This window comes from Rhinopithecus bieti, unplaced genomic scaffold (genome assembly GCF_001698545.2).
Source record: "Rhinopithecus bieti isolate Rb0 unplaced genomic scaffold, ASM169854v2 scaffold_78620, whole genome shotgun sequence".
Classification (NCBI taxonomy): Eukaryota; Metazoa; Chordata; class Mammalia; order Primates; family Cercopithecidae; genus Rhinopithecus; species Rhinopithecus bieti.
The window spans coordinates 1163633-1190131 of record NW_016829908.1 but is presented as its reverse complement, the minus strand read 5'-3'; the positions used below and the strand labels follow the sequence as shown (position 1 = coordinate 1190131).

Here is a 26499-nt window from a genome sequence, read left to right as displayed (position 1 = left end):
GGGGCTTGCTGCGGGGGCAGGGTGGGAACGGTGCTGGAGCTGTTGGAGGAACGCCAGGAGGTGGCAACTACGAGGGGGTGTGCGGGGCTGACCTGGGGTGGAGTCCTGCCACCCGGACTCAGGAGGAAAATCCTGAGGTGGCGACCTGCAGACTGGGCTGTCAGGAGATGGAGAGCCCGCTCACGCCCACCCGACCGCCTACTACCAGTGTTCCCGGATGCATGGGCTCCAGCGCCTGCCCTTTCGCCATTTCCTCCCAACTGGCATTAAATCCTGGTGTAGTAGTTATCAGTGATTAAGAGTCTAGGCAGCCACGTGTTCTATTGCCGCCAGTCCGCAGGACACACAAGTGATCGTTTTGCTGCGTTAACTCTGTGGGCGCCCAAATCTTAGGAATCCATTCCACGCCACCCCGAAGACAGCGCTTGACCCTTCTGGACTGCCACGCAGGAGGCAATCAATGTTTTTCTTTCTTTCCTTATTTTTTTAAGAGACAAGGTCTCTCCCTGTCACCCAGGCTGGAGCACAATGGCAGGACCAAGGCTCACTACAGCCTGGAACTCCCGGGCGCAGGTGGTCCTCCTCAGCCTCGGGAGTAGCTGAGACCCCAGGCGCGCGCCACCACTCCTGGCATCAATCAATGTATTTAAAAACAAAGGCTGTTAAACGTGTTATAGAAAAGAAGCTGTTTAATGGTAGGTCGTACCAGACGTGTTTGTTTTATTTTTAGATTTGGTTAATGCATTGTTTCCCGTAAAATCTCAACCCACGGAAACCCGAAACTCTAGAATTCGTGCAGGTCCCTTTCGCTTCCAGGTCATCCTCGGGGCAACGGCCGCCGCTCTAATTCTTGTCAGAACTTCCAGGCCCAGTTTCAGCAACGTGCAGGCAGAAGCTGGCGCCTCGGTGGGATGCGAGGGCGTGCGGAGCGCGAGGAGGAGAGCCCCGCTGGCCTTTCCAGGGCACCCGCGGTGGATGGGAACGCTCCTTCGGGCGCCTTTCCGGGAAGTTGTTTGGCTGAGGGCGGGTAGTCCGTCACGTGAATGATTAAAAGTTGTTACCTTGGAGAAGAAATGGGGGAAAGGATTGGCTTTCGGAGGTGGGCTGGAAACTACAAAACCGAGCTTCTTGGGAATGCCTTTTAGGCTAACAGGAAGTGGAGCGTCACCGAAAGGGAGGGGCGGCCACTCGGGGACTGTCCCCTGCTCCAGGCGCTCACTTTGCGGGCGGCGCTTTTTCTAGGTTGTTAATCCAGCGAATGGGGAAGGATAGATGCACGCTGCTTGGTTTAGGAAAAAAAAAAACAAAATGAGCGAACGATACGCCCCTTCCGTTTTGTGATAACCGAGCTGGAAGGAAATAAATCGGCTGGCCTTACTGCAATCTACTGCACTCGAGGTAAGGAGACACAGCAAAATGCTCGTGTTAATGTTTTTTTTTTGGCAGTGAGGATATATGCATGTTTTGCTCTCGTTCTTGAAACTTTGTGTGTGTGTATGGGTTAGTAATTTTGTGGTTTTGTTTTTGAAAATATGTACTTATTCTACAATTTTGAAATATGTTAATTAAAACTGCTGTGTAAAAACAGCTAGGTTTCAGAAGTAAGTTCTGGGAAGAATATTTTGTCTTTGCCTTTGTTAGCATATATTTCATTCTTTTAATTTAAATGTAGAAATATTTAAAATTAGTAGCATTTACTCTTTTTTTGGAAGAAAGTTTTTGTATTAGCAGTAGACCGTGAATTTTACTCTACTGCACTGCTGAGGAAAATTAATTAGGTGCAAACTAGATAGTTTAAAGATAAATAATTCTATGGTAATTGGATTTTTCTCTAAAACGCCCTTATTCAATATGCTTTAACTTGGGGTAAGGAGCAGGAAGTAATAGAAGTAATNAATGTAGAAATATTTAAAATTAGTAGCATTTACTCTTTTTTTGGAAGAAAGTTTTTGTATTAGCAGTAGACCGTGAATTTTACTCTACTGCACTGCTGAGGAAAAATTAATTAGGTGCAAACTAGATAGTTTAAAGATAAATAATTCTATGGTAATTGGATTTTTCTCTAAAACGCCCTTATTCAATATGCTTTAACTTGGGGTAAGGAGCAGGAAGTAATAGAAGTAATTAAATTTTAGCAACTGATTTCCAGCATAATCCTAACTCATCAAGGTCAGCTGCATTTTGAACTTTTTTGTATTCTGCCTTTGAAAATAAGTCCTATATTTTATACTGTATTGCTACAAATCAGAAATTGCTTAACTGGTTTATGGAGAAACCTACATTACCCGTTTTCAAATAGTTTTGAAACAGATACGAGAAATTGAAGTTTAATTTCAGTTACATCAGTTTCCAGAGACTCCCAATTCCCCACTCCCCACCCCAGAGATATATGATAGGTATTTCCATGAGGACCTTCTCCTTTCAAAAAGTGACAGTGATGTCTTCACATCTTCCAGTCTTGAAGAGCATAATGACCAAATTTAAAACTAAAGACATTTTATTTGCAATATGAAAGTGTGGGTGGACACTATTTAAATCAGGAAAAGTTCTATGAGTGAAAAACGTTAGGCTGTCTCTCACTTCTTTTGTCATTGTGAAATAATGTTTGTCCCATATATGTTAACCTATCTTTGTTGTCATATCAAATTTGTTTCTTTCACTCATTCAACAGTCATTTAATGAATGTCTTCTGTGTGCCATGCTCCGTGCTGGGCACTGGGGATACAAAGTCAGATAAATTGAAAGTTCTTTCTCTGGAGGAATTTTATGGAGAGAAGTTATGAAGAGAGGGGGGTTGTAACAGGCAAATCAGTCCAGTATTTTAGAACTCTGTGATGTTTAAAATTTACACAAGGGATGTTCTTGGAGCAGTGTGGAGGGACAGCTATCACTAAGTCTTTCTATATATACCAAGCCATTCCTTTTGCCCTTTCAATATGTTGTATTGGAAAATCAAAAATGATTCTTCCACTCTGTTCAAATGGTCAGTATCTTGCAAGTCACCAATCAGAATTCTTAATTCCTTTGTATGTTACAAGATTAAATAGGTTTATAAGATCGTAACATACATATACTATTGAATGTTTTTAAACTAAAAAATGGATTTCTACCCTGAACTTTTAAATACGTTTTTATATCATCTCCTACCAACTAATTGCATTGGGTTAGCTATGCAGACTCTATGGGTGGAAAAACCCCAGCTGCTCAGACATGTGATTAAGGATTCTGAGAAATGACAACAGAGGGAATTAAGGGGCAGAAGCTCATCTCAGTCATGGTTCCAGCTCCTTTTGGGCAATGGTCAGCAAGGAATAGGAAAGATGCTATCTATCATTCCTCAGTAATCAACCCTGGCATTTGTCTGCAACCCTGTTTGACCCTTTTAGATGCTTCAAATTGAGTGCCCTGGGAACTGTTGGTGAAGAAAGGAGTTGTAAAGGTACATAAGAATACAAATTCATATAAATCTAGAAATTGGATACAAGTGCAAATTGCTAACATGTTCAGATGTTTTGCTCCATGGCATACATCCTCTGGTTTCAAATGTGTAACGTTAGATAGTTGGGATCGTGTGCATTTATTTTGCTTCCAGATCCTTATACTAGGGTTCTCTAGAGGGACAGAACTAATAGGATAGATGTGTATATGAAAGTGAGTTTATTAAAAAGAACTACTCAAACGATCACAACATGAAGTCCTACAATAGGCCATCTGCAAGCTGAGGAGCAAGAAACCCAGTAGTGGCTCAATCAGAGTCCCAAAACCTCAAAGGTAGGAAAGCCGACAGTGCAGTCTTCAGTCTGTGGCCAAAGGCCTGAGAGCCCCTGACAAATGACTTGTGTAAGTCCAATAGTCCAAAAGTCAAAAAACTTGGAGTCTGATGTTCGAGGGCAAGAAGCATCCAGTACAGGAGAAGGATGAAGCCCAAAAACTCAGCAAGTCAGCTTCTCCTGCCTTCTTTTGCCTGCTTTTCCTAGCCATGCTGGCAGTCGATTGGATGGTGCCCACCCACATTGTAAGTGGGTCTTCCTGAGAGTGGGTCTTCCTCTCCTAATCCACCGACTCAAATGTTAATCTCTGCTGGCAACACCAAGAAACACCCAAATACACCTATAAACAATACTTTGCATCTTTTAATTCAATGAAGTTGACAATACTAACCTTCACAAGTCCATCCCTTGTCAACTTGAACCCATGCACATTTCTCAAAATCATACCTAATCTCCAAATAAATGAAACTGCCTTTGCAAAAATTGTAACTGAGGAAATTATGACAGTGAAAGATATCAAACCTAACCAACTCCATCTTGCTCGTAACCTCTAAATTGTCCTTGTCCATTCCTGAACATAAGCCAAACTAGCCTTGGGAAGGAATTTAGTTTGTAGTTTAAATAATAGCCCTTCCCCAAAGCTAAACTGTTCTTGTGAAATGATTGAAAGGCTACCAGGCACCAAGTTAGGATGAGAGGGGCTGGAATTCTAAATATTACCAGCCATTATTCCAGAGGTCATAAGATTTGCAACTTTTCCAGTTACTCTTGAATATAACATCACTATTGTGAACCTAAGATTGGCCTTTTGAGATGTCTTTTCACGTTTTTGAATTTCTGATAACTGGATGGCCCCACCTGGACCTGCCAATCAGTTCCGTGGCCCCCACCCTGGAGCTGACTCAGCATAAAAGGACAGCTTCAGCTCCGTAAGATTTCATCCATGAGTCAACCAATCAGCACTCCCAACTCACTGACCCCCCCTACCCAACAGATTATCCTTAAAAACTCTGATCCCTGAGTTTTTCAGGAGGCTGATTTGAGTAACACTAAAACTCTGGTCTCCTGCACAACGGGCTCTGCATAGATTACTCTTTCTCTTTTGCATTTCCCCTGTCTTGATAAATTTGTTCTGTCTAGGCAGCAGGCAAGGTGAACCCTTACATGGTTACATAAAAACAATAATAGAGTCATAATTACACCTATAATACAGCTATCCTTTATACAACCAGAAGCATACTAAGCCTTAACCTAAATGCTATTACATAAAGTTAGCAACACTTAAATGCTGATATGATGTCAATAAATGTCACATGATACAGGAAAAAGAGGGGAAATAAAGATATATTCTTAGTACAAGTGTATACATTCATAAACATATTCTTAACAAAATAAGGAGGAAAACTCATGACAGTTACAGTCCTAGTTTCTGCAGCTGGTCATGTGGTCATAGCTGGTATTCATCACTACCTTCTCCTACCCATTCTGTATTCCCTTTTCTTTCAGCAAGTACCTCAGCAGCTCATAGTTTTTTACCTGGTGAATTAAATTGGTACTGCAGAGAGTAGGGCATTGCTATAAAAATACCCCAAAATATGGACGATACTTTGGAATTGGGTAACGGGTAGAGGATGGAAAAGTTTGGAGAGCTCAGAAGACAGGAAGATGTGGGAAAGTTTGGAACTTCCTAGAGACTTGTTGAATGGTTTTGACCAAAATGCTAATAGTGATATGGACAATGAAGTCCAGGCTGATGTGGTCTCAGATGGAGATGAGGAACTTATTGGGAACTGGAGCAAAGGTCACTCTTGTTATGCTTTAGCAGACAGGCTGGTGGCATTTTGCTCCTGCCCTAGAGATCTGTGGAACTTTGAACTTGAGAGAGATGATCTGAATTTGGAACTTATGTTTAAAAGGGAAGCAGAGCATAAAAGTTAGGAAAATTTGCAACCTGACTATATGATAGAAAAGAAAAACCCATTTTCTGGGGTGGAATTCAAACCAGCTGCAGAAATTTGCATAAGTAACAAGGAGCCTAAAGTTAATCACCAAGACAATGGGGAAAATGTCTCCAGAGCATGTCAGAGACCTTCACAGTAACTTCTCCCATCACAGACCCAGAGGTGTAGGAGGGAAAAATGGTTTCATGGGCTGGGCCCAGGGCCCTACTCCTGCTCTGTGCAGCCTTGGGACTTGGTGCCCTGCGTCTCAGCCGTGGCTGAAAGGGGCCAACATACAGCTCAGGACATTGCTTCAGAGGGTGCAAGCCCCAAGCCTTGGCAGCTTATACAACACCTTGGCAGGTGTTGAGCCTGTGAGTGCACAGAAGTCAAGAATTAAGGTTTAGGAACCTCTGCCTACATTTCAGAGGACGTATGGAAATGCCTGGATGTCCAGGCAGAAGTTTGCTGCTGGGGTAGAGCCCTCATGGAGAACCTCTGCTAGGGTAGTGTGGAAGGGAAATGTGGGGTTGGAGCCCCCACATAAAGTCCCCACTGGAGCATTGCCTAGTAGAGCTGTGAGAACAGGGCCACCATCTTCCAGACCCCAGAATGGTAGATCACAGACAGCTTGTACTGTGTGCCTGGAAAAGCCACAGACACTCAAATGCCAGACCATGGAAGCAGCCAGGAAGGGGGCTGTACCCTGAAAGGCCACAGGAGTAGAGTTTCCCAAGGCCCTGAGAGCCCACCTCTTGCATCAGCATGCTCTAGATGTGAGACACAGAGTCAAAGGAGATTATTTAAGAACCTTAAGATTTAATGACCACCCCACTGGATTTTGGACTTGCATGGGACCTATAGCCCCTCCCCTTTTTTTGGCCTATTTCTCCCATTTGGAATGGGAGTATTTTTCCAGTGCCTGTACCCCCACTGTATCTTTGAAGGAACTAACTTGCTTTTGATTTTACAGGCTCCTAAGCAGAAGGGACTTGCCTTGCCTCCAAAGAGACTTTGGACTTGGACTTTTGGGTTAGTGCTGGAATGAGTTAAGACTTTGGGGGACTATTGGGAAGGCATGATTGTGTTTTGAAATGAAATTTAGGAAGGGCTGGGGTAGAATGATATGGTTTGGCTGTGTCCCCACCCAAATCTCATTTTGAATTGTAATCCCCATAATCCCCACTTGTTGTGTGAGGGACCCAGTGGGAAGTGATTAGATGATGGGGGCAGTTTCTCCCATGCTGTTCTTGTGATAGTGAATGAGTTCTCACAAGATCTAATGATGGCAGTTTTTTCCTGTGCTTACTCACTCTCTCCTGCCCCCTTGTAAAGAAGGTACCTGCTTCACCTTCCATGGTGATCATAAGAGGCCTCCATAGCCATGTGGAACTGTGAGTCAATTAAATCTCTTTCCTTTATAAATTACCCAGGCTGGGGTATTTCTTTGTAACAGTGTGAAAACAGACTAATGCAACCCTCAATAGAAAGATGAAAACCAAAATATAGCACCAACCTCACTGGAAGTCATCATCTACCTAACTGCCTAAATATAATTTTTGGAAGACAGAATAACAAATTTTAATTTCTGAAATAACTCAAGTCTTATGGACAATGGCATTGAAAGCACTGTTTTTTGTTTTGTTTTGTTTTGTTTTAATTTCCTCTGACAGAAACATCACAGAAAATTCTTTGATTTATCTTAATAGTGACCAGAGAGCCTGCTTCTATCAATCACTGAAGACATAAGGAATTTTTTTTTAAATTAAACTTCAACACAATGAGGTAGGTACCAATATTTTTTGGCTTTTGTTTAATTGTTGTAAAATACATATAACATAAAATTTATCATCTTAACGGGTTTTAAGTATATAGTTCAGTAGTGTTAACTGTTTTCACATTGTTGTGCAACTGATCTCTGGAACTTTTTCGTCTTGCAAAACTGAAGCTTTATACCCACTGAAAAACAACTGTCCATTTCTTCCTACTCCCAGCCCCTGGTAACTGCCATTCTTTCTGTTTCTATAAATTTGACTTTCCTATGTACTTCATAATAAATGGAATCATACAGTATTTGTCTTTTTGTGACTGCTTATTTCAATTAACATAATGTCTTCAAGATTCATCTATGTTGTGGCATGTATCAGAATTCCCTAATTTGTAAAAACAGAATAATAATACTCTTTTATACCTATGTGTCACGTTTTCTGAATGTATTATTTGTTCATCTGTCACTTGACCTTTAGGTGGCTTCTGCCTTTTGGCTTTTGCAAATAAGGCCACAATGAACATGGGTGAAATACCAGTACTTTGAGAAAAATTATTTCCTCTAGAGTTGGTTTTATTTCTTTGGAAACAATAGTTCTTAGTTAAGCCAAAATCTTAGAAAATACTGAGAGACCTCTCTTAAGTCCGTTGAAATAGTAGTCCAGGTTACAAACTGAAGTCAGTACCTATAGAGTTGAATATTCTTGTAGACCAGAACAAAGCTGGTGATAGAGACTATTCAGAAGACAGAAAATACCATGTGGCTCAAGTGAGAGAGTCGAGAGTTTGATTTAGACTTGCCACTCTTTCTGTGGCTCAGGAAAAATCATTTAATACTATATTCTCAATCTCAGATGTCCTGTCTGCAAAATTTCAAACACCAATTTGAGGTAATCTATAACGTGAAGCAGGGAGAGCTCTGACAACTTTCATTAGTAATGCTCAGCTCTGTGAGGGCAGGAATTGGTTCTACTTGCTCACTACCATCCCTAGCACTTATAGTGCTGGGCACATGGTAAATACCTATAAATATTTGCTAGATATTTTGACCTTCCCCTAATAAAGTAAGAAAGCTCACATGAAGTGGCATTGCTTCCATCTTAGGTTCGATACCTAAAAATATTTATAAGCCATAATTCATCTGTATGAAATCCATTTCTCTTACAGAAGTGATTTTGGAAAGTGAGTTTGTGGCTGAAAACCAATATTGGATAAAAGAGAAAGGGTTCTATAGAACAGAACAGGGATCTGTTGCCTGGCAAAGCAGAGATTCAAATGAAAATCTCCAGTATCCTGGAACGGTAAAAGTACAATTATTTGTAGATGTACTTGGTTTCTTTTTGACCCATTTCTAGAACTAATTTTGCATGGCACTGTACTGAGCTAAAAATGCTTTTCTATTTCTAGGCTTTCCTCTTAGGATGCATTGACTCCTTGGATCCTATGAGTCATGGATATGTTCTTCTTAGGAATAAGGCCACTCTTACTCCTGCCCTAATATATGTCCATGGAATTGGTTATCTCCAAACATCATCATCATCATCATCATCATCATCAATAGCTATAATTAATTGACTATTCCAGGAGATAGGTGCAAAGCTAGAAAGAACTTTTATCTAGCATAATTCAGACCTGCACAGTTTGAAAGTAGAAAGGGCCTCATTGTCTACCTCAGTAGCAAATAGCTGGATTGAAGGAAGCAAGCGGTGCTTTAAAACAACTTTATGCATAATATTTATGTTATTTCCCTGTAAATAAGTGATAACAAAGCAAACTCTAGTTCATTGATAATAACTGCCTGAAGCATTGTTGAGAAGGAATAAGATCCTTTGTATAGGAAAGGGGAAGAGGAAAACTAGAAAATGCTAGGACGGATGAGCAGCTTTTGCAGTGCATAGGAGCTTAGGATTGAGGAGGGAAATAGAAACACAGGTACTTAGTGTCTGATATCCTGTTTTCAGTGCTGCCCTTGTTCATTCTAGCCTGATTTGCCTGTTAAGAAGTGGCTTACTCAACCTGGTTGCCAGAAGGAAGACTTGATATTTAATGTAATCAGCACAGAGATGCTTTCCTCACAGCTTGCAGTGCTAAATGACCTATTGCAGCAACATCATTCTATTTAAGATATTGAAGTTCGTGTAGCTACTTCTCAATCTTTTAGCAATCTGTTTCAGAACTGTAGTATAACAAGTGTAATAAGGGCAGGAGTGGGCCTTCTAAATAACAAGGTTTAAATTGGCTATCAACAATCATATATATGTATAGCCAGTTCTATTGTCAATAGAAAAGATAGATCACTTCCACCCTAATAACTAGTCTGTAACACAGTTGATTCAGATTGTAGTCATCTAAGTGATCCATTCATATCACTGGAATTGGCCATAAACACAAGATCACAAGATGAATCTGTGACACTACATGGACTCTTTTATTATTATAAATCTATTCCTATTCCTGCCTTTACTACTATCTTTATTATTAACACAAACTAATTTAAATTATTTTGTTTTAGACTTGTGAAAAAAGTAACAGGAGTTAAGAAGAACCTTGTAAGAATAGAAGAGCTCCTTAGGAAAAAGGGAGGGGAAATCATTTAGGAAGAAAAGCATGAATTGGTAGAAAATGAGAAAAGCTGTATGACATTTCTAAAACAACAATGAAAAGAATGACTTTCCTGAATGTAGATAAAAACCTTACATCAGAAACTCTTCCCAGAATCTTGTATAGCACCTGGAAAAGACTTGTGAAGAAAAGTGACCTTTCATGTACCATTTCTGGCATTTTGTATTTTGCAATGAAATAAATTCTAGTTTATGCTGCTTATAATTTTAATGGAAGAAGCTTACCATGGGCAATATTGATTGAGTTGTGTGGTGTTCTGACTTAATTTTCTTTTTCTGCCAATTGTCATGAAGTCTGTAGTTTTTGTCACTTTCTGAACCCAAACTAAATTTTCTTTTCTCAACCAAGTAAGACATTTTCTGTGTGCTTAAATCATGTATGCTGCCTGCTGGATTAAGTAATATAGCTTCTGGTTATCATGACCTGCTAAACTTCCTTGGGGAAATTCACAATGATGATATTATTCATCAGATGATGCTTTTCCACCAAGGCAAATCAGCTCATTCACCAAGAGCTTTCATAGAAACAGGGATGTTCAAATATATTTTAATGCAGAATATCTTTGAAAAATTGTGAAAAAAATCAGAAATCTGAGACATCTTTTGTTTATCAAGTGACTTAGCCACAGAACTGCACGTAGAAAGGGTGCCTGTGTGGTCTGTGTTTGAGGTCACATTTCATGACATGCTCTTCTAGTCACCAGATGGGTGATGACCCAGCTCTTCTATGTAGGAAACAGTTGCTTTGGTACTGTCTAGTCTTAATTGGTCCTTAATTTGTGTTTAATCTGAGTTTATTCTGTTAATGTTTCAGGCATTCATTGACATTTTGGACAATTTAGACATAAATTCCCTCATTTAATTCAACTATTGTGTTGTGAGCACTTAGTCAAAAAATGGGCCAGACACTGTTCTGGATTGTAAAGAATGACAGAAACTTCCCTCAAGATGCGTTAAGACCGGAAAAAAAAAAACAGATAAAGAACAGTCAATAGTTGAAATACCTGAAAACAAGAACTAGAAACACAGTGATCAGAGTTCACTGAAATACTCAGTGTGGAGTGTGGTGAGGGAAACATTTACAGGAGACATGATATTTGAAAGAGATTTGAGGGGTGGGGAATAGGAGTTTGTGAGACAGAGAGAGAGAAGGACTTTGAAGTAGAGAAAATAGCATGTACCAATACACGGAGTCGTGGATCGGTTCACTGTATGTGGGTACCATTGAGGGGAAATGTCTTTTTGGAATATGGCACCACATGCCCCTTTGCCTCAGTTTAAACAGTGTTGGTTATCTGCATGCCGTAAACCTGGTCAGAAACTGGTCATTGTTTGTAGAGCTGTCTCTTCCAACTTTCTTCTTGCATCCTCTTACATGCATCAACCCAGGTTCTGCATTGGCCTCTGTATTCCACCTTGGAATGATTTTATCTCTTGGCAGCTGAGGCCCCTTTTCTGAGCATCTATATTCTATATTCATCAGTTTATAGGCAAGTAAATATTCTGGAAGATGAGCCAGAGGAGAAACAATCTGGACAGTATGAGGCAAATATAGTGAAATGGCAGAACAGTTATCTTTCTTCTACCATCTGTGGCATCCAAATAAAAATGACAGCTTCTCATTGTACAGCACCACATTGCTCATTGCTTTTCTACCTTATGAGTCAGAGAACATAATCTTCGTTCATGCTGTGCGCTGGCATATTTGTTTTCAGCTTCTCTCTGGATAATTATTGCTTTCCAGTCTGAAGGAACTAGCCTTGAGAAAAGAATCCTTCAACAGTGTTTCTTCTAGGGAACTTTGATAGATTATGTAGTAAGGAACTCTATAGCACATCTTTGGAAATTCAAATTGCCTGGTCCATTTAAAGACATCCTTGACAGAATTTGTACTGTTATTTAATAGACTATGTATTATTTACTTTCTTATTCTATGTCCACATTTAAGAAAATTACTCATAATTTCAAATAATGCTCTTTCAAAAGCTACTTCAGTTTTCAGATATTTAAATATTACTGACATAATGACCCAGCAATTCTACTCTTAGGTAAGCACCTAAGAGGAATGAAACCATATGTTCACACAAAAACTTGTACATGGATGTTCCTAGCAGCATTATTCATAATGGCCAATATGTGGAAACAATTCAAACATCCATTAACTGATGAATGAAGAAAATATGGTCTATCCAATAGAATGGAATGTTACTTGGCAACAAAAAAAATGAGGTACTGATATATGCCTCATGATATATACAGCATGGATGAACCTCAAAAACATTATGCTAAGTGAAAGAAGCCAGATACAATGGTCATATATTCTATAATTCCATTCATATGAAATACCCAGAATGGGCAAATTCACTGAGACAGAAAGTAAATTAGTAGTTTTCTGGGGCTGGGATGGAGGTCAGGGGTTAACGGAAGTGAAAATGGTGAGTGACTGCTAATGGGTCTGGGGTTTCTTTCTGGGGCGTTGAAAATGTTTTAAAATTAAATTGTGGTGATGGTTGCAAAACTCTGTGATTATATTAAAAGCTACTGAACTGTATACTTTAAATGGGTAAATGTAAATGGGTATGTGATCTCTCCTTAAAGCTACTAAAAAAAACTCCAACATAACAAGTATAAATTTTTATATTATCTTGCAGGTACCTTAGTGACAATCTTGCTTATTAATTTTTTGACACATCCATGCAGAATTTACCATAACATAGTGGAAAGAGTTGTGGACTGTGCCATCAGGAGGTTTAGAGTCTTCCCCTGGTTCTGCTGCTGATTAGCCACATGCAACTGCATGACCTTGGGCAAGTTCCTTATCCCTGGACCTTGAGTTCTTTATCTGTGAAACAAGGAAACTGGTTAAGCAGGGCTCTGAAGTCCCTTTCAGCTCTCGGAGTTTCTGTGTTTGTGCAATAAGTCATATAATTATGTAATTATTGGGACAGTATTTTTTAGTTGGTTTGTTGTGTTTTTTTGTTTTTTGTTTTTTTATGAGGTGGGGTCTCACTCTGTCCCCCAGGCAGGAGTGAAGTGGTGCAATCGCAGCTCACTGCAGCAACCTCAACCTCTTGGCTCCAGCTATCCTCCTGCCTCAGCCTCCTGAGTAGCTGGGACTATATGCATGCACCACTACCAATGACTGATTTTTTAATTTATTTGTAGGGATGGGGTCTCAAGACATTGCCTAGGCTGGTCTCAAGCTCTGGGGCTCAGGCAGTATCCTGCCTTTGCCCCCATAAGTGCTGGGATTACAGATGTGAGCCATCATGCTTGGCCTACTGGGGCAGTTTTAGAGACAGGGCTTTGCCCTTTATTGTTTGAGTATAACTAAAAGCAGTAGGATTTTCAGAAGCCACCTCTCTAGTAGTCCTCCTCATGATATTTAAGTGTGTTTTATTAGACAACCTATATGTAGATCAGGGTTTCTCAGCCTTGGCATTGTTGCCATGTTAGGTCAGATAATTCTTTGCCTTGGGGGGCTGTCCTATGCATCGTAGGATATTTAGCAGCATCTCCAACATCTACCCACTAGATAACAATAGTATCTCCCCTCCAGTTGTGACCAGACTTTGCCAAATATCCCCTGGAAGACAAAATCATCCCTGGTTGAAAACCCTTTGTATCCCCAACAGCGGTCCCCAACCTTTCTGACACCAGGGACCTGTTTTGTGGAAGACAATTTTTCCATGGACAGGTGGTGGGGAATGGTTTTGGGATAAACTGTTCCACTTCAGATCATCAAGCATTAAATTCTCATAAGAAGCATGCAGCCTAGATCCCACACATGCACAGTTCACAATAGGGTTTGCACTCCTGTGAGAATCTAATGCCGATCTGGTGGGAGGTGGAGCTCAAATGGTAATGCTTGCTTACCCATTGCTCACCTCCTGCTGTGCCGCCAATTTCCTAACAGGCTGCGGACCAGTAGTGGTGTGTAGCCTGGGGATTGGAGACCTCTGGTGTAGAAGACGCTAGGTAACAATGTATCAAAATAACTAAAAGGATGTGTTCTCTACCTATAAAGAACTAATGAATTAACGTGCAGAAAATATCATTGGGGGAAATCTTGAATTTTCTTAGTTGATAAGGAGAAGAGGAAGGATTTTCGTTTTAAGTTATATTTACTGTAGTCATGGGGATGGGAGAAGGACAGAAAGGGAATAGACTAAGAGCTGTCAGATCCTTTTTGGAATGAGGCAGGGTGTCAGCATATATATACAGACATAAAAAAGGAAAAACCAAAACCTAAAGGGAAAGTTTAGGAATTGAGGGCAAGAGAACTGAGAGGTGCTGATGTTTAGTTCTTAGTTCTTCCCAAGTACGATCTAGGTCATCCAGATGTGTTTTTTCTCATATCTCTCATTCAGAGCTCAAAGCTGCAAATTAGATGATAGGTTCTTTCTCTAAAAGAACAGAAGAACGCTAAAATCTGTGAAATCCGTGTAGCCAAAAAGTCGTCATTATTCTCCAAATTGTACTGAAGCTGTTTCTAATGGGCCTACAGTGAAGTTCTAGATCTCAGCTGTTCTTCAAGTGCAGTGTGCCACTTGCACTACAGTCTGTAACATCCTTGCTCTTCGCGCTTTACTATGCAAACTAAAACAATTTACATAATTTTATTGGGCTGCATTATTTAATAAATACCACATGAAATATTTACACTATGTTTCTAAAGACATAAATGATTCATATCTCCTGAAACCTTTCTGATACAGGTAAAATTGGGTGATTAGAAGCTATCTGGAAAGAACTGTCTATGACGGAGACAGGGGATAAACTCCTACTTGAAAGAATACATGAGAGGGAAGCAGTCACTCATGAGTGTCTTCAACAGTGTATATTTATAGTAAGCTATAGTAATTAATCTTATTACTTTTTCTAGATTAAAACTGCTAGATAGTGTCTAGAAATCAGAAACACTTCTATGTAAGTTTTAAAATATGCTATTCCTAGTCAGCTGCAGAAAATGAATATAGAGATCTTAATCATGGTATACTGTAATACAGTTGTCAAAGTGACTCTTTACTCTCAGTTCTTATAACTGGTCATTTTTATGTAGAACTGAAAATATGTGTTATGGTACCTACTTTTCATACAGTATTAAAAGGATTTTCAAGGACTTTGAACCAAGGTTATTAATCCATAATGATTTGTCTTTGACCACATTAATGGTACATGTTGTTTTAGTAAGAGCGTACATAAAATGAAAATATAGTACACTAAAGCTTTCAGTTACTATCCTTGTAAAATAATCATAGAAAAGCTGAGGTTACCTTGAAAATAATTTATTTTATTTATACCTTAAGAGTGAGCCCATGATAGAAGCAGAAACACAAAATTGCTCTTTTTAATATAACAAGCTGCAGAGAAAGTCCAGGAGAGATACCCTTGAAAGCACTCTCAAAAGCTTACTCTAAAGGTGACATTACTTTTCAAATCTGGACTGTTGAAAAGTGAGAGCTGCTGAATGGCAATGATCTTCTCCTCGTCCTTGTGAACAAACTCTTCCTTTGCTTGCACATGCCTGAGCATGCTGTCCCGTCATGGAGAGTATGCCCTTGTCCTTCTTGCAATTCTCTATTCCCCATTCTCATAAACTTCAAAGGAAGATGTTAAAGACGTGGCATATATGATCTCTCTATGTCCTTGAACTATAGAGAGGAAACTTTCTACAATTATGAAATGCACCTCACAACATGAAACAAGCTTACAGGAATATAATGGTCACTAACCCAACCACTGCCAAGTCTCCTCAGTGAAAAAGAAAATGTTGAATAGGTATCATTAGGAAAGTAAAATGAGATTTAGTTTGGAACAGAATATTCCAAAACTATTCTATTCTATTCCAAACTAAATGTAGACTACAGTCTTAGGATTGCCTATGGAATGATGGCCTAGCTTCAGTTGCCTAACTTTAGCCATGGGACATGAAATCAAGAGCTTAGATATTACTGTGTAAGTATATATACAGTTCACTTTTCCAAGAAGGGGGGAGTACCAAAAATAAAATGTACAGAGGCAGTGTTATACCAAGAAGAAGAGTGACAGCAGCTCTTTGCAGTTAGTATACTTCAGCTGTGGTTAGCAGTGAGAAGTCTTTTCCAGCTGTCTTACATCTGTCAGTATTAAGCAATAGATGAGAGGAACTGTTTATCATATAGCCTAAGAAGAGAAATTGTACTAGAAGTGGGGATGAAAAGGGATAGACTATGGGTTAATTAAGATCGCCAAGAATAACATCTCATCTATTCTTTCTCAGAGATCTATTTTTTTCTTAAAGATGTTTTAAATATGTTGTTTAGAAACTCCTGATTGGTTTTTATTTCCGGTCTTTCATCAGTAAATTTCTTTGAATAGTTCATTTTCCTCACTTCTGGCTTTGCCCTTGAATAGAGTAGTAAAATAGATCCATGATAGGCTGAAATGGCTTGAAGACTCAGTTGCCAAAGTACAAAACAAGGACCATACCTAAAATGTTTCTGGTAGCCTGTGGAAGAGTAAGTAGCCTGGAATCAGATGCAGAAATAGCAGAAGACTGAAAAACAGAAATAATTAAAAGCCAACAGTACTACAGTAGGAGTCAGCAAGCATGGAAATGAAATGTTATTGGAATCCAGGGAATAAGAGTTTTAGGCATCTATAAAACTGTGAGATTTAACCTTTTCTCATATAAGTGAGGGATTTGATTACACAAAAGTTTTTGACAGTGGATAGCTAGACTGTACTTATCCATTTGTTCACTACTGTTCTATGGCTATCTCTGGAAGACCCTTTAGGTACAATAAGGAAGATGGGAGAGTACATAGCTGATAATACCTTATGATTTGTACTGTGAGAAAGGGAGTTGTGGAAGCTCAAAGACTGTGCCTCAGTTCAACCTGGATGTAAAGCCAGGCAATACACCCCCAAGCCCATGAACAGCCTGGGCTCTGGGGGCAGATTTTCCTGTTCGAAATCCTAGCACTAGTACTGAAATTACTTGGTAATCTTGGGAAGGTCATTTGATCTCTGTAAGCATCTAAACTATTAAATGGGAATCATAATAATAAATCATAAATTAGATCCAAAAACCCTCCAATGGCTTCTCATCTGGCGTAGAGTAAAATCCAGACTCTTTAATGAGGGTCAGAGGTCCCACATAATCTAGCCCTTGCTTATTCTGATCTAGTCTCTTTATAAACAGATTCTCTTCATACCCACTACCCCAGATTATCTTTTGAATTTGTTTATCGTGTTATCTGTTTCTCCCTATCATCTCCTCTGCTACTAACAGCAGACACCTTTTCTATGTCATTAATTGCTGTATCCACAGAACCTGGAACAGTGGCGGCACAAAGTAAGTGCTTAGTAACTAACTGTTGAATGAATAAGTACATACTGTGGTAGATGAAGCACATAGTACAGGGCCTAATAAGTAATAAACCTACCATAATTGTTTGCTGCCTCATGTATTATGGCCTGTATGATTTTGTTTGAGAAAAAGTCTGCTACTACAGAAGTGTAGATTTGAAATTAATATATTACTAAGGGAAATAAAATTCCAGTTGAAAAATAATCTCAGTTCTGGAGATTTAGTGATAAAATGATGGCAAATTTTTAAATGCTTAATTTTTCCAATTTCATATGTATAACATCTTTTATCTGCAACTGCATAACAAGCAGGGCAAGAAGGGAGGAACTATTAAACTGGTTTTTAAAAATCTCTTAGGCTAAATTACCTTAATGAGGAGGAAGGGAGAACAGAATTTGAATCAACTAAAGTAATATTGATATCTTTCCTCATTGGAAAAAAACATGAAAACACAGGGACTAGTAAGAATGCTAACATTTGTCTGTTGTTTCCATTTCTACTCTAGGTGTTGCCACATCTGCAAACTTCCTGGGAGAGTAATGGGGATACGAGTGCTTCGATTCTCTTTGGTGGTCATCCTCGTATTATTACTGGTAGCTGGTGCTTTGACTGCCTTACTTCCCAGTGTCAAAGAAGACAAGATGCTCATGTTGCGTAGGGAAATAAAATCCCAGGGCAAGTCCACCATGGACTCCTTTACTCTCATAATGCAGACGTACAACAGAACAGATCTTTTATTGAAACTTTTAAATCATTATCAGGCTGTACCAAATCTGCACAAAGTGATTGTGGTATGGAACAATATTGGAGAGAAGGCACCAGATGAATTATGGAATTCTCTAGGGCCCCACCCTATCCCTGTGATCTTCAAACAACAGACAGCAAACAGGATGAGAAATCGACTCCAGGTCTTTCCTGAACTGGAAACCAATGGTGAGTTGCAGTGGAGTTCTCAGCCTGGAAGGGCTGCCGCTATCCAGAGCTGGGATGGGCATGTGAATTTCTGGCCTTCTGCTTGTCTTAACTGTCCGGAGAAAAATGAAGGAAGTTAGTCCTAAGAAAGCACTTTGGAAAGCTTGAGGGACAATTTCCAAGATGTCAAGAAGTGGTTTCCTGGCAAAGAGGTTAATATTGTAATAAAGGATATGCTATAATTACATATTATTGCATTACAGTTGATAGTAAGATGCCATTTAGCTTATGCTTAATATATTTTTTTGCCACTCCTCTTTTCCTCCCATTCCTGACAGTTTCATGAGGTTGCAATTTGCTTAAAAGAATCTTGACTTTATTTATTTATAGGCCCAATAGTTTCTAGGATGATGGATGATAACTACTTGATTATTTTCCCTTTAGGCAATTATACAATCAGTTTTGATACCAAAATTTTTTTTCTACTGGACAAATCTCCCCAAGAATACATTGCTTATTTACTTATTGGGTCAGAAAAGACTTCATATGAATGATGTATATAGACACTATCGTATTTTGCTACTTTTGTTTTCATTTCCAAATTATTCAACTTAAATTTTTGTCCTTTCATTTTAGCAGTGTTGATGGTAGATGATGACACACTCATCAGCACCCCAGACCTTGTTTTTGCTTTCTCAGTTTGGCAGGTAATGTTGCTGTCTCCTTTATGAAACCGTCTTTATAAGATCTTGACTAGTACTTAACCAGGGTAACATGGTTAATATAGAAGTTACCTAAAATATTTTAGATAATATTTATCTAAAAGATGGATGAATTTGTTATAGGCTAATCAAGATTTCCTGAGCTTAGTTCAGCCAACCTGAAAGTTATGGTATCTTTTATCTAGATTTAATTTATATTTTGGTGTACTGGGGAAAAGAGCTAGAACTGCCTTCCAGAGAACAATGGGGAAATGATGTGGTCCAGCAAAAGCTGGAATGAGGAGATATTTTGCCCAGACCACAGACATGTGTCTCAAATGATAAGTATATTTCTATATTAATATTGTATGTAACTTTTTGTAAAAGGAAGTATTTGTTACCTCCACAAAATTTAATCCTGGTTCTGAGAGCATTGTTTAGAAATTTTGCAGTAGTAATTTTACATGTACCATTGTGGTAGGAGGGATTTGTTTTGTTTTGTTTTGTTTTTCCCTAAATACTAGCTTGCATAAGCAGGCATAAATTGTTCAGTATCCTATAAAAGCAGCTCTCTCCTATTGAATATGTGTTAGTAATAGCTAACTTTTACAAGTTGCACTACCATTACCTGAAACCAGAACTGCATAGACGTACTTGGAAGCCGTGTCAAATAATTAAACACTGTGCTACCCAGTAAATGATCTCATTTACACCATGGTAACTTTTTAAAAAATTAGCTTCTTGGGATATAATAGCATTAGATATTAATGGTAAGTGATCACAATACTCAACAGATATCAGCATTTTTAAAACTTCAGTTTTTAATGCCTAGTGTGCTGATCAACAAATTGAAATTTTTTCCATATCAAGTTTTTTTTTTTCTTTCCAGCGCTGTAAATGAAAGCTTCTTGGGAAAAAAGTTCTAATGTAATACTTCAACTATGAGATTTCTATTGACGCTTAAAAATCAATTTGCCCAAAATGTAAAAATGGAGGCAGAATATGGGGACTGTGGTTAATTGGAACCATCTGAGTAAACTGTAAATTAAAGATATCTAAATATGATTTCAGGTTTTATTTATAAAAATATCAAAAACAATTTCAATCCATTGACCAACTTAAATTCAGTCCAACCCAAACCCTGCATAGTGTAATGATCTGAGGTTTGTGTATAAGCAAGCAAGATTAGAGTAGACATTCGTCTATGTCTTTGTATTTGCCCATTACCTCCGCTTTTAGTGTTTTCCCTTTTCCCCCTCTAGCCAACTGTGAAATTTCTTTCATTCTCCTAGATTGTGTAAATAGCACATCTTCTCTGAAGCCTCCTAGCCTTTATCCCCGATCCCCTGACCTTCCCCTTTGCCTCCCAGCAACACAGTTGTCATTCTACCCTCAATGTTCCCATCGGATTTACCCAGCTGCACTTAACAACTTTGTCACAGTATTGTAATTCCTTGTTTGCATATCTGTATCATACCCCTCTACCCTCTCTAGACTGTAAGTGCTTTGAAATAGGATTTAACTCAGCCTCATTTGCTTGTGTGTGTGTGTGCGTCCCTAGTTCTGCATCTGTTCAATAAATGAATGAAATTCAAATTATTTATCATAGTGAATGAAACTTTCAACCCTATAAGTTCTTACCTCTTTCACATGCTTTTCTCTTTTTCTTTTGTTTGCTGATTGTTGTTTTATTTTTAGTCACGCTCATCTACCATCTATCCTTTCATCAAAGATTCTGATGCATCTCTCTCCAATATATAATATAAACATTTATTTTATATAGATAAATATAAACATTTATTTATATTATCTCATTTTTTTGAAAAAGGAAATACCCAAGCTGAAATATGATAAAATATAACATTGTTTAAAATCAACAGTAAGTTTTATGAACATCGAAATCAACATGAAAAAGAGATAATCACACATGTAGGTCCATAATTTTATATACTCCTAAGAGATTAGAACACATTTTCAAAATGATCCCATTATCTCTTATCTCCTACAATAGATAGCATTCAGGCAGTCAACTTTTCTCGCAGCAGATTTTGAAGAATTGGACTCTTTGGTGACTGGAATTTGTTCATATCAGATAATGTTTGAATTAGGAGAACATTTGTAAGGGTTGAATTTTGTTTTCAGAGATATTTGGGTTGTGATGCAATTTGACCTGTAAACATATCAGAACACAGATTTATGAAGTTACCTGGAGTTAAATAAAACTAAAATGTGGAAACTAGGAATAAGGAAGAGTTGACAAATCAGTTTCATTCTCTCTGTAATAAATCATTGCCTTTTTGACTATGTCTTCTCTAAAAATATGTGACAATTAATTGTTCTTTTTCCCTCTTTTCAGCAATTTCCTGATCAAATTGTAGGATTTGTTCCTAGAAAGCACGTCTCTACTTTATCAGGTATCTACAGTTATGGAAGTTTTGAAATGCAAGCACCAGGGTCTGGAAATGGTGACCAGTACTCTATGGTGCTGATTGGAGCCTCATTCTTCAATAGCAAATATCTTGAATTCTTTCAGAGGCAACCTGCAGCTGTCCATGCTTTGATAGATGATACTCAAAACTGTGATGATATTGCCATGAATTTTATCATTGCCAAGCATATTGGGAAGACTTCAGGGATATTTGTGAAGCCTGTAAACATGGACAATCTGGAAAAAGAAACCAACAGTGGCTATTCTGGAATGTGGCATCGAGCTGAGCATGCTCTGCAGAGGTCTTATTGTATAAATAAGCTTGTTAATATCTATGATAGCATGCCCTTAAAATACTCCAACATTATGATTTCCCAGTTTGGTTTTCCATATGCCAACTACAAAAGAAAAATATAAAAGTAAAACAAACAAAAACAAACCTGAAAACTGCTTGGCATTTGAGTAGCTTCTCCATGCTATGTATTTTTTTAAGCAACATCATGAACTTTTATCTACTCCAGAAGTCTCTACAATAGAAAAAAAAGTGCAGTGCTTCTAGGATATAAAATTCACACTACTTTTGAAAGCCAAGAAGTTGGTCTTATCCAGTTAGGTCTTGGATGAAGAGTTTTCATCCAGGGATATAACTCCTTGGTCAGTGATTTTATTGTTTACATCCTGAGACTGTTCTACAGTTTCTTTGACTCCTGGCATTTGCCTTAAGGACCTATAGCAAGCTGTTTCTAGGATCAGAAACTCAAGAGAGGCATTTCTCTGCTTTTTCACTAAAGGTCGATTGTTTTAATTTGAAGCCTGAAATGCCTCTTCAGCAAAAGCCTGTGGTATGGGGTAAAGCCATGTGAGAAGAGAATAGTCTCAGTCACATATGAGGAGGAAAATTTGCAGCTGCCAGTGCTTTCGTTGTGGCCCTGCCAACCAGCTCTTCCAGGACAAACTCAGTCCAGCATGGTTTTGATGTAACCATGAGTGCTTTTATTTTTGTGGAGTATTTTGTGACTGGGACAGTTAATTTTAGTAGCTGAAGAACGTCTAGTTGTTTGCTTGATTTTTGTGAACATTTACTGCATGGATCACAAGACAATATACCCTGTATTTCTTATATGCAACTTATATGCAGCAAAGAGTAAATGTGTTACTAGATTCAGGTAGTGCATTTTGTCACTGAATCTGACCTTGAGAATGTACATTAATTCTTATATTTTACGTAATGTATGTGTTGTTTAAGAAATGAAAAAAAACCTTCTGAAAAAAATGAGTAAGAACTGGCAGAAGTTAAAACCCTTTGCACCAAAAGATCTTTATTNAGTGCTTTTATTTTGTGGAGTATTTTGTGACTGGGACAGTTAATTTTAGTAGCTGAAGAACGTCTAGTTGTTTGCTTGATTTTGTGAACATTTACTGCATGGATCACAAGACAATATACCCTGTATTTCTTATATGCAACTTATATGCAGCAAAGAGTAAATGTGTTACTAGATTCAGGTAGTGCATTTTGTCACTGAATCTGACCTTGAGAATGTACATTAATTCTTATATTTTACGTAATGTATGTGTTGTTTAAGAAATGAAAAAAAACCTTCTGAAAAAAATGAGTAAGAACTGGCAGAAGTTAAAACCCTTTGCACCAAAAGATCTTTATTGTTAGAGCACTGGTTATCTTCTGGATACTAAAAAGTTGTATTACAAAGCCAAACACTTGCATTTACAACTTTAAAAAAAGAAGATCCAAGATACTATTCATAATGATGAAATTTCAACTACATACAAAGAAGAGAAAACAAGAACTCAGTCATAACAGAGGAATTCTATAGGGAGTCTGCATCAGTTTATTGTTAAGGCTGCCTACTCTCTGTTATGTGAATTAACATCTGTGTTCCACCCATTGTCTGTGTTTAGTCCTTGTTCACTACTACGACAAGGAATTCTTAACTAGACCTCTGTTTACCACCTTTCTCCTCCTTTCCCTCTTCTTCCTCCTTCGCCTCTTCCTTCTTCTTATATAATGCCAGTATATTCTCAAAATTGCAAAGCTGTGAGAATATTAAAATATTCATGGCTAATATTCCAATAATGAGGTCTTTGTGCATTTAGTTTGGTATATGATGGTTTTTTTTTTTTTTTTTACATTAAAGAGTATATGTATCTTAATGCAGTCAGATTGTAAAAAACAAAAACAAAGAAACTTAGAACCTTACTAAAAATCGATAATGTCAATTATCTGTTTTGTCCAATATTGGTAGTACTTTTTTGCCTCTTATGATTCCTCTAGCAGATAAATAAAAAACTTTTGCCATCCATGTTTTCTGTGTTAACTAAGCAGACTCATGTTTTTGTGATTGGTATTCTTACACATTTCTAGATACGATACTCTAATATTTTGCTGAGAATAAGGTAGAGACATTAGCCACATTACCCATGAAAAAGTATTCCCAGATTGTATTTCCCATCTTGTGTCTTTAAACTTGTCTTAAGCATTACATAAGTTAATCATATCATGTTTTCAGATATTATAAAGCAAATAATATGAAACCAAAATGCAGTTCAGTGTACATTATAAAGACTCTTGCATTGTAGCTAGACTCCTGTTAAAGCTGTCTTTCCCTGAACACCTCTTATTCTTGCCTCAAATGATCCAGAGAAGAGATGCTCAGGCTTAAAAATTCATAAGAGAAGCAGTGCAGCATAGCAGGTCAATTGTGCACACTTTGCCATTAGAATACTTGGGCTCAAATCCTTGCTAGACCTCATTTTCACTTAACTACTCAGTTTCCTTGTCTGCAAAACAAGAATAAAATCTGCCTGGGGTTGGTTTTAAGGAATAAAGGAGATCACTTGCATAAATATATCACAGTGCCTTGCCCATTTTAGATGTTCAGTAAATGAAAGCTGTGGGATGACAGTGTTATTGATAATAAGGACAGAATTAATCCTTCCACTCACCACCTAGTTTTTAGGAAGCCCCTGCATCCACCAGGTGAGACATTCAGGAAATTATTCACATTTAACTATGGGCAAGGAACCATGGCAATTTCATCTCCTTTTCATTATTTATTTCAAATACTGTTTTTCTTTTCTTTTCTTTTTTTTTTTTTTTTTTTTTTTTTTTTTTTTTTGAGATGGAGTCTCACTCTGTCAAATACAATTTTTCTTCTGATTAAAGCAGTATATATTTTTTCTGGCAATTTTGGCATATTCAGAAAAGTATAAAGAAGTAATTAAAAACCCACTAACCCAATTAACAATGGCATTTTGGTATGTATTCCTGCAGACTTTTCTAGGCATATATTTTACTAGCATGATTTATCTGGTATTTCATTTATGAATAAACCATAATTTATGTGCTCAATCATACTACCATTTTATTTTACACTTTTTTACCATTATAAAAACATTCAGATAAGTATCTTTGCCTTGAAAAGATACCTTTGAGCATATCTATAATTATTTCTTTAAAATCAAGTCCAACAAAGTTTAATACCTGGGTCTATCTAGTAGTGTGTGTGCTTTTAGGGTTTTGCTACATACTGCTAAATGCTTCCAGAGGTGTTGATATGGCTACTCTATTCATACCACATCTGAGAGGAACTGTTTCCTGTCAGTTTTCCCAACATTGAGTATTATGTAAAGGTTCTTTCATATATTTTTTCTATGTATAAAATACTCAAATGGTGCTGGATTTGAAAGGCTGCTCATTCATAGAACTCTGTATTGAGAAGGCTGAAAAGGCAAGCAATCAACTATCAAAACATTGGAGGGCAATGTAAGCTTCAAGAAGCATTTGATGGCTTCTAAAAGCTTTACTCCAAGGTTTAGAGAATAAACAATGAAAATTTCCTGGTACCAACTAGAAACCATTTGGAAGCAACAGAAATGGCCACATTTGTTTTCCCCTGGGAAGACCTAAAGCTTTGAACCTGAGGTCAGGAAGGGATATCTGTGTGTGCTAGAATACATGCACTTGAGGGTGCAGGAGGGACAGAGGGTGGAATGGGAGAGGGAGTGGAGGATATTACTGTGATGGAGGAGGAGGATGAAGGTACTGAATCTCAAGGGTTGCTATAAAGACTTAAACAGTGAGATTGGACCATCCTGTATCCCATGCCAGCTTTCCTTGTTTATTGTTCCACTAGGAAGCTTTTAACTTTGTTCGCTTTCTCCCTTCCCCCCTTCTTCCCCTCCCTCATTCTTCTTTCCTCCATTCCTTGAAAGCCCTCTTAATATACAACTCAAATATATAGCTACCATAGATGAAAAAAAAAGACCATTTGGTACCCTAGAAACGTGCACCGAGTACTGGCCTGACTTAATTTCATCTGCAGAATAGGGATGAAAATAACCTGCCCTAAGATCCATAGGTTTTGTTTTGTTTTTTTTTTTTCTTTTGCTTTCACAGGCCATATGTGTAAAGAGAACTTTGCAATATCAGGAAAATTAAAGAATATTGTAAAAGCCATCACTGATAAACAGCAGCTTGGCCAATAGTTAAAAAGAAAGCTTGGTTGTGAAGTAGTAACTGTGTCAAAATTATACCTTAGAGTGTAAAAAGAAGCGAGAGTAAATATGCAAGTACTGAAAGCAATTTAAGAAGCCTACTTTAGCTCTAGCTTGGAAGGAATATATAAAGGAAGTATTTATTTAATCTAGAGATGCCTCAAGTCTCTTTTCCTTTTCATATGTCAATATTTCTTTTATCTAAAAAGAAAAAGAATCAAATTCTTGATTGGAATATTTTGGGTAATTTGAATATATATACATCTGAAGAAATCAGTCCTACTTTATAGCGGTATATCCTAACCTGGACTGATTTCGCCCCCGAGGGGACATCTGGCAATGTCTGGAGACATTTTTGGTTCTTACAATGCAGGGCTAGCTACTGGCATCTAGTGAGTAGAGGCCAGGGATGCTGCTAACCGTCCTACAATGCACAAGACAGGCCCTCACCACAAAGAATGAAGTGTCCCAAAATGTCAGTAGTGCTAAAGTTG

The 26499-nt window shown here is 38.1% G+C and overlaps 1 protein-coding gene across 11 annotated transcripts; it reads left to right on the top strand.

The window, feature by feature from the left end:
* Positions 1 to 20: 20 nt before the first annotated feature.
* EXTL2 (exostosin like glycosyltransferase 2) lies at positions 21 to 22792 on the top strand. Of its 11 annotated transcripts, none has more exons than XM_017865154.1 (8): positions 21 to 695; positions 1243 to 1398; positions 6684 to 6742; positions 7420 to 7495; positions 8645 to 8778; positions 17958 to 18385; positions 19001 to 19071; positions 21422 to 21910. In XM_017865154.1, the coding sequence occupies exons 5-8, from the start codon at positions 8753 to 8755 to the stop codon at positions 21908 to 21910; spliced, it is 1014 nt and encodes a 337-aa protein (XP_017720643.1). In that variant the 5' UTR covers positions 21 to 695; positions 1243 to 1398; positions 6684 to 6742; positions 7420 to 7495; positions 8645 to 8752. The 11 variants fall into 11 exon arrangements, with proteins under 11 accessions (XP_017720643.1, XP_017720652.1, XP_017720647.1 ...); XM_017865163.1 differs by lacking the exon at positions 21 to 695 and having other exon boundaries at positions 752 to 1398; positions 21422 to 21479; positions 21599 to 22792; XM_017865158.1 differs by lacking the exon at positions 21 to 695 and having other exon boundaries at positions 752 to 1398; positions 19004 to 19071; positions 21422 to 22792.
* Positions 22793 to 26499: the final 3707 nt, after the last annotated feature.

Excerpts from the sequence above, each read along its gene's own strand:
- EXTL2 (XM_017865153.1), top strand. The coding sequence starts at position 8,753 with ATGAAAATCTCCAGTATCCTGGAACG. Across the intron at positions 8,779-17,957 it reads ATCTCCAGTATCCTGGAACG|GTGTTGCCACATCTGCAAAC; the intron begins GTAAAAGTACAA and ends TTTCTACTCTAG. Across the intron at positions 19,072-21,421 it reads TTGCTTTCTCAGTTTGGCAG|CAATTTCCTGATCAAATTGT; the intron begins GTAATGTTGCTG and ends CCCTCTTTTCAG.